Genomic DNA, 12015 nt, shown 5'->3' on the forward strand with positions numbered 1-12015 from the left:
GGTGCAGCTACACTCCCCTGGTTTAGCCCAGGGTCCGCGCCCGTCGAGGATTTCCTCCCAAGTCCAGAAATTCTTGTCACGCTGCTCCTGCTGCCGCTGTTGCCAATGTTACCACGTTGCTTGGTCCATTTGTGGTGGGTGATTCTGTAACGGCTCTCTTCTATCTCCTCCTCTGACGAAGAGGTAGAACAAGGATCGGACCAAAATGCAGCGTGATGATGATTCATGATATTTTAATGAAGGAAAAACTATACATACAGAAACTACAAAAATAACTAAATGAAATAACGAAAACCGAAACAGCCCTATCTGGTGCAAACACAAAGACAGGAACAATCACCCACGAAACACTCACAGAATATGGCTGCCTAAATATGGTTCCCAATCAGAGACAACGATAATCACCTGACTCTGATTGAGAACCGCCTCAGGCAGCCATAGACTACGTAGACACCCCACAAAACCCCTAAGACAAAAACACACCACAATAACCCATGTCACACCCTGGCCTGACCAAATAAAGAAAGAAAACACAAAATACTAAGACCAAGGCCTGACAGCACATGCAAAATCCTAGAGGAAATTGTGGTTGTCTACTGTCCAACAGACACTGGGAGACAAATTCACCATTCAGCAGGACAATAACTTAAAACTCAAGGCCAAATATATAGAGGAGTTGCTTACCAGGACAACATTGAATGTTCCTGAGTGGCCTAGTTACAGTTTTGACTTAAATCGTCTTGAAAATCTGTCTCAAGACATGAATGTCTGTCTAGCAATCAGGGCCCGTTCCAATCAGCTCGAGTAAGGCGTCTCTTAGGGCCCCCAACCCCCCAAAAAGTATCATTAAATTACTTTATTTTTTACTAAGTCTGGCTCTCAATTTACTAAACAATGTGCAATTTCAAAATTTGTCTCTCCATCAACAGTTTTTCTCTTATTATGTTAGTCACTGACAGTCATTCAATTAGCCATGTCAGCTAACACTTTTTAGATTGTTTCGTTTAGCCAGCTATCTAAACTTGTAGTAATCATGGCCGAATACCGACCGGGCCCAGGTACCATGATCTCTAGTGGGTCCACATTGATTAAGTTCTCACTCAGATATCATATTAAAATGACATGTCATTACATAAATGTGTAGAATTAAAGGAAATTAGCTTAGAAACTGCAAGAATGTCTCTCCAAACCATGACACATTGGGTAGATTTGTGGGAAATTAGCTTTAATTTGGACAATTTCAAAACTTAAATGTTTGTTTGCACAGTCAAGAGGGGGGGGGGGGCACTGAAATGTTTTGCGCAACATGTAAAGTGTTGGTCCCATGTTTCATGAGCTTATATAAAAGATCCCAGTACTGTTCCAAATGCACAAAAGCATATTAATCGGGAAAAAATGGCAACATTTGTTTACATCCCTGTGAGCATTTCTCCTTTGCCAAGACAATCCATTCACCTGACAAGTGTGGCATATCACGAAGCTGATAAAACAGCATGGTCATTACACAGGTGCAAATTGTGCTTGGGACAAAAAAAGGCCGCTCTAAAATGTGCAGTTTTGTCACACAACACATACAGTTGGTATGCTGATTGCAGGAATGTTCACCAGAGGTGTTGCCAGATAATTGAATGTTCATTTCTCTACCATAAGCCACCTCCAATGTCGTTTTAGAAAATTTGGCAGTATGTCCAAACGGCCCCACAACCGCAGACCACATGTAACCATGTCAGCCCACGACCTCCACATTCGGCTACTTCACTTGCGGGATCGTCTGAGGCCAGACACCTGGGCAGTTGATGAAACTGAGGAGTAGTTCTGTCTGTAATAAAGCCCTTTTGTGGGGAAAAACTAATTCAGCTCCCCAGTGGGTAGGCCTGGCTGTCACGTTCTGACCTTAGTTCCTTTGTTTTTGTCTTTGTTTTAGTATGGTCAGGAAGTGAGTTGGGGTGGGCAGTCTTATGTTCTTTTATCTATGATTTGGGATTTCTGTGTTTAGCCTGGTATGGTTCTCAATCAGAGGCAGCTGTCAATCGTTGTCCCTGATTGAGAACCATACATAGGTAGCCTGTTTTCACCCTTGAGTTATGGGTGATTATTTTCTGTTCTGTGTTTTGTGTATTCACTGTACAGGACTGTTTCGTTTCGCTCGTTGTCGCTTTATTGTTTTGTTTCAGTGTTCGATTGTTCTATTAAATCAATATGGACACTTACCACGCTTGTGCATTGGTCCTCCTCTTCTTCCACCACCAACAACGGCCGTAACACTGGCTCCCAAATGGTTATCTGAACTGTAACTCAAATTATTGAAATGGTTGCATGTTGCATTTATATTTTTGTTCAGTATATTCTATATGACCAAAAGTATGTGGACACATGATCATCGAACATCTCATTCCACAATCATGGGCATTAATATGGAGAAGGCTTTCCACTAGATGCTTTAAAATTGCTGCAGAGACGTGTCACAATTCAGCCACAATAGCAGTAGTGAGGTGGGGCACTGATGTTGGGCAATTAGGCCTAGCTCGCAGTCGGTGTTCCAATTCATCCCAAAGGTGTTTGATGGGGTTGAGGTCAGGCCTCTGTGCAGGCCAGTCAAATTCTTCCACACCAATTTCGACAAACCATTTCTGTATGAACCTCGCTTTGTGCATGGGGGCATTTTCATGCTGAAACAGGAAAAGGCCTTCTCCAAACTGTTGCCTCAAAGTTGGAGGAAAGAAACGTCTAGAATGTTATTGTATGTTGTCGTGTTAAGTGTGATTCATCACTACATAGAACACATTTCCACTGCTCCAGAGGCTGAGCCACTCCAGCTGACGCTTTGCATTGCGCATGGTGAGCTTAGGCTTGTGTGCGGCTACTTGGCCATGGAAACCCTTTACATGAAGCTCCCGACGAAACAGTTCTTGAGCTGACGTTGCTTCCAGAGACAGTTTGGAACATGGTAGTAAGTGTTGCAACCGAGGACGTTCTGTGAGCTTGTGTGGCCTACCACTTCATGGCTTAGCCGTTGTTGCTTCTATACGTTTCCACTTCATAATAACAGCACTTAAAGGTGACTAGGGCAGAAATGTGGGTGTCCACATACTTTTGTATTATAGTGTATATGCACAACCATTGACATCTGCCTCATCTGCTTTGAATGTAGTGCTGAATTACCTTTTTAAGAACTTGCGGATCTGTGTTTTCATAGCGGAGATGTGGGTGGCTCCTCCCACAACCTCCTCTGCTGTAATGTCTCCAAACTGCAACGGGGCCTGTTCCATTAATGCCACCAGAGGAACACACACACTCGCTCTCAGCAGGTCGGCATACAGGTCCTTGAACTTGGCCCTGGAACAGAACACTGTTCGCCAGCCAATAGCTCAGAGTCATTCCACAAAGGAACAGGACAATGGATCGTGTTCATTAGAGCACACTGTAACAAAGCATTTTAAAAACAGAAAAAACAAGTGTTTCTTATCAGACTTTGTTCAAATAGTAGCTTTCTTTCACTCTGTTTTGGTCCCTTTTCTATCATTTTGTGCCTATTGAACAAGACCTCCTGGTGAGTTTAAGAGACTGTGTTGCCATGACCACACCTGTTCATCAAGAGTTGACTGTGGAGACACACAGTCTGGGTATGTTCAGTTCAGTTTCATCCTGAAAGTAGTCTATAGACCAGGATAAACTTTAATCCATGGTTCAGTTTCCTTTAAACAGCCAATACAAACTTCAGCTAACCTTGGCCAGCAACACACCACCCTGAACCCCACTGCTGCCTTGCCACTGAAATTAAGCAGGATCAGTCCTGGTCGGTTCCTGATGGGACACCAGATGCTGCTGGAAGTGGTGTTGGAGGGTCAGTAGGAGGAACTCTTTCCTCTGGTCTAAAAAAAGATCCCAATGCCCCAGGGCAGTGAGTGGGGACATTTCCCTGTGTAGTGCGCTGTCATCCGGATATAATGTTAAATGGGTGTCCTGTCTTTCTGTGTTCACTAAAAAACTCATAAGAATTTAAGTTAGACACGTTAGCATAAATTACCTGGCTAAAGCCATGTTTCACTTTACTTGTCCATCCCTTTAACTTGCCCATGAATTCACAAGCAGACACGTGGAGGGCTGAATGTCCCATGTCAATGAAGACCACTATCTTGGGGTTTTCATTGGCTGATGGGAGGTCCTCTTTGTATGCCATAATTCAAAGTATAATTAATGGAGCATGTTTCCAGAGGAGAAGGATACATTTCCCATGATACTTGCTGTGGTGTTGTTGAGCAGTTGGAGGCAGTTGAGACCAGTGTCAAACGTGCTGAAAGACATTCATTTCGGTGTATTAACATTACAAACAACACTAAAACTGTAACGGTCTTCTTCCTCCTCTGACGAGGAGTAGTAGGAAGGATCGGAGGACCAATGCGCAGCGCGGTAAGTGTCCATCTATTTAATAAAGTAAATGACCACAGAACAAATACAACAAAGTGAACGAACGAAACCGAAACAGTTCTGTCTGGTGCAGATACAAACACTCAACAGAAAACAAAGACATAACAAAAGAACTAAGGTCAAAACGTGACAGTACCCCAAATGTGCGGACTCCGGCCGCAAAACCTGAACCTATAGGGGAGGGTCTGGGTGGGTGTCTGTCCACAGTGGCATCTCTGGCGCGGGACGTGGACCCCACTCCATCATAGTCTTCACTCTTCACTCCGGCTTCTTAACCCGCCTCCGTGGCACCTTTCGAGCGGCGACCCTCGCCGCCGACCTCAAACTGGAGACCCTAGCAATGGGAGATTCCGGCAGCACCGGACAGGTGGGCGATTCCAGCAATGCCGGAGTGACGGGCGATTCCGGCAGCTCCGGAGTGAAGGGCGATTCCGGCAGCACCGGAGTAACGGATGGCTCTGGCAGCTCCTGACTGACCGGCGGCTCGGGCAGCTCCTGACTGACTGGCGGTTCTGGCAGCTCCTGACTGACCGGCGGCTCTGGCAGCTCAGGACAGACGGGCGACTCTGGCAGCTCAGGACAGACGGGCGACTCTGGCAGCTCAGGACAGACGGGCGACTCTGGCAGCTCAGGACAGACGGGCGACTCTGGCAGCTCAGGACAGACGGGCGACTCTGGCAGCTCAGGACAGACGGGCGACTCTGGCAGCTCAGGACAGACGGGCGACTCTGGCAGCTCAGGACAGACGGGAGACTCTGGCAGCTCAGGACAGACGGGAGACTCTGCCGCTCAGGGCAGACGGGAGACTCTGGCAGCTCAGGACAGACGGAAGACTCTGGCAGCTCAGGACAGACGGGCGACTCTGGCAGCTCAGGACAGACGGGCGACTCTGGCAGCTCAGGACAGACGGGTGACTCTGGCAGCTCAGGACAGACGGGCGACTCTGGCAGCTCAGGACAGACGGGCGACTCTGGCAGCTCAGGACAGACGGGCGACTCTGGCAGCTCAGGACAGACGGGCGACTCTGGCAGCTCAGGACAGACGGGCGACTCTGGCAGCTCAGGACAGACGGGAGACTCTGCCGCTCAGGGCAGACGGGAGACTCTGGCAGCTCAGGACAGACGGGAGACTCTGGCAGCGCTGGACAGGAGGAAGACTCTGGCAGCACTGGACAGGCGGGAGCACCTGTAGGGAGGAGACGGAGAGACAGCCTGGTGCGGGCGGCTGCCACCGGAGGGCTGGTGCGTGGAGGAGGCACCGGATAGACCGGACCGTGGAGGCACACTGGAGGTCTCGAGCACTGAGCCTGCACAACCCTACCTGGCTGGATACTCCCCGTAGCCAGGCCAGTGCGGCGAGGTGGAATAGACCGCACTGGGCTGTGCTGGCGAACCGGGGACACCATGCTTAGGGCTGGTGCCATGTACCCCGGCCCGAGGAGACGCACTGGAGACCAGATGCACTGAGCCGGCTTCATGGCACCTGGCTCGATGCCCACTCTAGCCCGGCCGATACGAGGCACTGCGATGTAACGCACCGAGCTATGCCTGCGCACCGCTTCACGGCATAACACGGTGCCTGCCCGGTCCACCACCTCTCTCCACGGTAAGCACGGGGAGTTTGCGCAGGTCTCCTACCTGACTTAGCCACACTCCCCGTGTGCCCACTCCAATACATTTTTGGGGCTGCCTCTCGTCCCAGCCGCGCTGCCGTGTTAGCTCCTCATAATGCTGCCTCTCGGCTTTCGCTACCTCCAGCTCTGCCTTGGGGCGGTGATATTCCCCAGCCTGTGCCCAGGGTCCCTTGCCGTCAAGTATCTCCTCCCATCTCCAGGAGTCCGGAGATTTCTGCTGCTGCCTGATACCACGCTGCTTTTTCCTTTGGTGGTGGGTGATTCTGTAATGGTCTTCTTCCTCCTCTGACGAGGAGTAGTAGGAAGGATCGGAAGACCAATGCGCAGCGTGGTAAGTGTCCATATTTTTAATATGGTAAATGAACACTGAACAAAAACAACAAAGTGAACGAACGAAACCGAAACAGTTCTGTCTGGTGCAGATACAAACACTCAACAGACAACAAAGACATAACAAAAAAACTAAGGTCAGAATGTGACAAAAACAGGTGATTGGTTAAAGCATTTTATAGTACAATCACTTTCAAGGCCTCCAAAGTATATAACCTTCATTATCATGGAGACCTGAGAAATTGATCTAGACCAGGGGTATTCAATACGGTCCTAGAGGGCTGAAACATGTCTGGTTTTCATTCTTGCCTTCTAATCAGGGATGGATTTAGACCTGGAGCAGTAGGTGAGTGAACTCCCTGGCCAATCATATCAATTTATCAACTACCTACCTGTAGAAAATAAATCCATCAGTACTTCGAACCTTGAGGGCTGGTGATTCTACTCTATTCTGGAGCATGGGAAGATTTAAGAGAACACAATCAGTCAATTTATTCTGCAGAATGGTTTTGGCTGTAGCCTTAATTTTGGTCAGGAGCATGGCTGTTAGCTGTTGCTTTTCACCCAAGTATGTCACCTGCGCACAGATAACACTGTTACCACAACACTGTTCATTCCAACTGCTGCAAAGTGTGAAAAAAGCTGGGATATTGGCTTGCATTGGTTTTGTGCCACACATGTTAAAAAGTTAGCATAGTGGCCAGGTAAACAAATCCAAAGCATGAATTGTGGTCTTACCTTATCCATATACTGCTTACAGGGAAAGGAAACCAATATATATTATAATTTTGTAATTCTGGGTGTAATTAGCCAAAATTGTTTTTTAATGTTTGACTTCAGGTTTGAGGGTAAAGGCCTATAGCACAATTTTTGTGAATGATTATGGATGATGAAATGGAACATGTCAAGTGTTTGTGTGTCCAACAGAGAACCACATTGTAAATGTGGCTATAGACACAATTATTATCTGATTTGTGGCTGTTACCACCCACAACTTTATTTTTGGATCCAAATGATACAACAGCATTGTAATTGACAAATGTAATTTTTATTTTTATTTTTTTAATTTCACCTTTATTTAACCAGGTAGGCAAGTTGAGAACAAGTTCTCATTTACAATTGCGACCTGGCCAAGATAAAGCAAAGCAGTTCGACAGATACAACGACACAGAGTTACACATGGAGTAAAACAAACATACAGTCAATAATACAGTATAAACAAGTCTATATACAATGTGAGCAAATTAGGTGAGAAGGGAGGTAAAGGCAAAAAAGGCCATGGTGGCAAAGTAAATACAATATAGCAAGTAAAACACTGGAATGGTAGTTTTGCAATGGAAGAATGTGCAAAGTAGAAATAAAAATAATGGGGTGCAAAGGAGCAAAATAAATAAATAAATTAAATACAGTTGGGAAAGAGGTAGTTGTTTGGGCTAAATTATAGGTGGGCTATGTACAGGTGGAGTAATCTGTAAGATGCTCTGACAGTTGGTGCTTAAAGCTAGTGAGGGAGATAAGTGTTTCCAGTTTCAGAGATTTTTGTAGTTCGTTCCAGTCATTGGCAGCAGAGAACTGGAAGGAGAGGCGGCCAAAGAAAGAATTGGTTTTGGGGTGACTAGAGAGATATACCTGCTGGAGCGTGTGCTACAGGTGGGAGATGCTATGGTGACCAGCGAGCTGAGATAAGGGGGACTTTACCTAGCAGGGTCTTGTAGATGACATGGAGCCAGTGGGTTTGGCGACGAGTTTATTTTTTAATTTATTTTTATTTCACCTTTATTTAACCAGGAAGTTGAGAACAAGTTCTCATTTGCAACTGCGACCTGGCCAAGATAAACATAGCAGTGTGAACAGACAACAGAGTTACACATGGGTAAACAATTAGCAAGTCAATGGTGGGTATTATATGGGGCAGATTTGGAGTGATAAATGACAAAACGGATTGCACAGTATAAAAACAGTGATAGACTGCATCCAATTGGTTGAGTAGGGTATTGAGGCTATTTTGTAAATGACAGGCGCCTTGTAAAAAGTCGAGGATTGGTAGGATTGGTCAGTTTTACAAGGGTATGTTTGGCAGCATGAGTGAAGGATGCTTTGTTGCGAAATAGGAAGCCAATTCTAGATTTAACTTTGGATTGGAGATGTTTGATATGGGTCTGGAAGGAGAGTTTACAGTACCTGAGTGTGGCTGAACCAGACACCTAAGTATTTGTAGTTGTCCACGTATTCTAAGTCAGAGCCGTCCAGAGTAGTGATGTTGGACAGGCGGGTAGGTGCAGGTAGCGATCGGTTGAAGAGCATGCATTTAGTTTTACTTGTATTTAAGAGCAATTGGAGGCCACGAAAGGAGAGTTGTATGGCATTGAAGCTTGCCTGGAGGGTTGTTAACACAGTGTCCAAAGAAGGGCCGGAAGTATACAGAATGGTGTCGTCTGCGTAGAGGTGGTAATACCGTCGTAAGAATGCACTGCAACTCAAAAGCATGTAGACCGCAGCAGAAATCTCCTCAAGTTGTTTATACATTCTGTTCATTTGGGGAGGGGTGGGAACTAGGCATAAACACAACTTCCAATAAACAATTAACTAATTACAAAAGGCTAGATATGAGTCTCATTCCGACAGTATTAAGAAATATCATTACAGCTAACCTCTCATACATTAAAAGCAATGAGAAAGAAAACATTATGATAGGGACCATATTTCAGAGTTGTGTGAGGCTACACTTTAAATTAAATTACATGAAGACTAAGTTTCTCATATGGTACATACACTTATTTAAGTATTTTTAAAGACTTCATCATTGGCAGTGTGAAATAAAAAATAAAATGTGGGTATCACACAAAATGGTTGCACAAAAATTTGTAAGTCGCTCTGGATAAGAGCGTCTGCTAAATGACTTAAATGTAAATGTAAATGTAAAAAATAACTGTGTGTAAACCACGCCCCCAAATATTAAAATGAGCCCCGCCTCTAGCGGGGCTTGGTGGGGACTTGCCTCTGTTGGCCTTGGTAGGGGCTGGGCCTTGTTGGGCTGGTGTGGGCCATGTTGGGTAGATTTAGGATTGGTATGGGCTAGCCCGTGTTGGGCTTGGTGGGGACTAGACTTTGTTGGGCTTGTGTAGGTGTATTTGGGATTGGTGTGGGCTAGCCTGTGTTGGTCTTGTTGTGGGCTAGCCTGTGTTGGTCTTGTTGTGGGCTAGCCCGTGTCGGGCTGGTGTGACAGGCTAGCCTGTCTTGAGCTGGTGTGGGCTCGCCTGTGTTGGGCTTGTTGTGGGCTAGCCCGTGCCCACCGAATACTGCATGGGGCCAATGGGGTCATGTTTCCAGGGATTCCCGATTGAGGCCTAAATATTTCAGCACTACCCGTACAGACATAAATAGAGATTGATTGAATCTCTGTTATTGTAGACATGATGAATGTAGCTATCGAAATCTATTGTATAAAATGTTATAATAAAATAGACATAATGAAGCATGCATGCTTAGCCTATGTTGCAAAGCTATTTGTGCAGGCTATCATCTAGTCAAATATTAATATAAATAAAGACAGCATTTTAAATTTAATTTGTTTCGCTTTGAAAGTTTTAATAGATACAATTGTGTCCACCAAAAAAGACGAAGTGCTTGTGTTATTGTAGCCTAGTCCGCACGACTATGAACAGTGCAGCATTTGGCCACAAGAGCGCGAGCCTGAGCCACACCAGATGAGGGGAAGGTGACAACATTCGCGTGCCTTTTAGTCCGAAAGATTGTGGGTAAAGTAAAACATTCCATTCCAAACACTGTCAAAGCCACACCGGAGGCTGTCAACAGCTTACTTCCACACACTTCAGCATCTCTCCGTCTTGCACGATGATCCCCGACAACCAAGATATCAGACACACAGTTGGTTTTTATTTAATTTTTCTGTCGTTCGGTAAGTATTGTTTAACTTGTCATTCTATTTGGAGTTATGCACATTTTACTGTTGCTTTGTGTGGCAAGTGGCTGTTTTAAGGAGAGAGTAGAGCAAGCACGGTGGCTCCGTGTCTTGTTATGGGGACACCGTGTTGCACATCTTGGAAGAGCTAACGCTAGCTAGCCATTAAGCTAGTCAGCAAATTACTGGACATTGAGCATATTTGCATCAGGTTAGGAACTTAGAAACTCCTAATTGGAGAAGCTACACAGTCGCTAACGACTGCTGGTGTTTTTAGTTAATTGTGAATTGCACAAACGCATGTTTTTACTACGACAGCAAAGAACAAGCTGTGGAAGCTAGCTACTGTATATTGAGTACATTCTAAACTTCCTGACCAGGGGCATATTCTTTACGCCGATTCTGTTGCAAAACGTTTCTTAAACGGGAGTCAACGGAACGAAACTGGGAGGGATCTCAATTAATTCGTCCAATATAAACTCTGGTTTTGGCTCTGTTTGCTTCCGTTTGGTTCTTACGGTAAACGGTTTCTGTAATGAATACGCCCCAGTGTTTTGCTGGCTGCTGAGTGCGCAGTTTATGGTGTGCAAGTTTGCTTATAGAATTATGAAAATTACTTTTAAAATTGTAATTGTGCGGTTACGTTTGAATAGCTACATTGTACTCATTGATTACTCCGACCAATCGCTCAACGTGATGGATGTGCGACGCAATTAGCACAGCGGCTAACTGTAAATTAGATCTCATATTGCATCATTATTCTGCCAATAAAAGTTCATGTAACAGATTAGCAATACCTAACGACTGCAGCCAGGAATAATGCATTATGATATGGTTATGCATTGTAAGACTTGTCATATACATGTATGACCCATAGGTATCAATATGATCAAGATCCTTGAACCTGACTAAGTAATATTTGTTAAATAAGAATGTTATTCAGCAAACCTGGGTTCAAATACTATTTGACATCTTTAAATACTTTGAGGGGCAGGTTTCCTGGACACAGATTAAGCATAGTCCTTGACGCTATCCAATGGATTGTAATAATTTGTTGGTAAAAAAGTGGAGGTTTTAAAACATGTTTTAATTTGCTCCATGGCTCAGGCAGCCAAGTGTATGCTACGGTGAAAGCTGTTTGGCTCAGCTAAAGATGATCTATTATATTGCTCAGCTCAGATGCGACTTGTGAAGAGGAATAACTTTGCTGGTGTTTCTAATGAATAAACAATGCCATGCTGGTGGGTGGTAACATTCAAATAAAACCCAGCCCTCAAAAGAACCACAGACTGAAAAGTATTAGCACATCATATCATGGAAAATATCAGAAGTTTCCACTTCAACCACAAATATATCATACTTTGACTTAAAACAATGACTTATTGACTTAAATTCTTGTGCAACATCACGGGTAGGCTAAACTATGGGCATCGTCTTTCAGCTGAAGAAAATTGAATTTCTGCTCTTGTGGGGATTTAATCAAATAAGATTTGAACCCAGGTCTGCTATTCATTATTCACCATAGTGGTTACAGATTATCTCACCAATTGTCCACGCTGTACTAACAGCCTCATGAGCATTAATGTAATTGTTGAATGGTATAAGTGAATGGAGTAGATTTTACAAGAATGTATCTGTAACACCACAGTTTTGTAGATTAGCCTATTGTGTGGGCAACCAACTCACTTCCTTGTGGTTATTG

At 44.9% G+C, this 12015-nt stretch overlaps 1 protein-coding gene across 1 annotated transcript in view; it reads left to right on the forward strand.

The window, feature by feature from the left end:
• Positions 1-10053: 10053 nt before the first annotated feature.
• LOC118366037 (beta-1,3-glucosyltransferase-like) overlaps positions 10054-12015 on the forward strand; it is a 111393-nt gene continuing 109431 nt past the window's right edge. The window contains exon 1 of the mRNA XM_035748356.2: positions 10054-10310. Within this exon, the coding sequence (XP_035604249.1) occupies positions 10247-10310 (64 nt within the window). The 5' untranslated portion in view covers positions 10054-10246. The remainder of the gene's footprint in view (positions 10311-12015) is intronic.

The sequence above is a fragment of the Oncorhynchus keta genome, chromosome 33 (assembly GCF_023373465.1).
Source record: "Oncorhynchus keta strain PuntledgeMale-10-30-2019 chromosome 33, Oket_V2, whole genome shotgun sequence".
Lineage (NCBI taxonomy): Eukaryota > Metazoa > Chordata > Actinopteri > Salmoniformes > Salmonidae > Oncorhynchus > Oncorhynchus keta.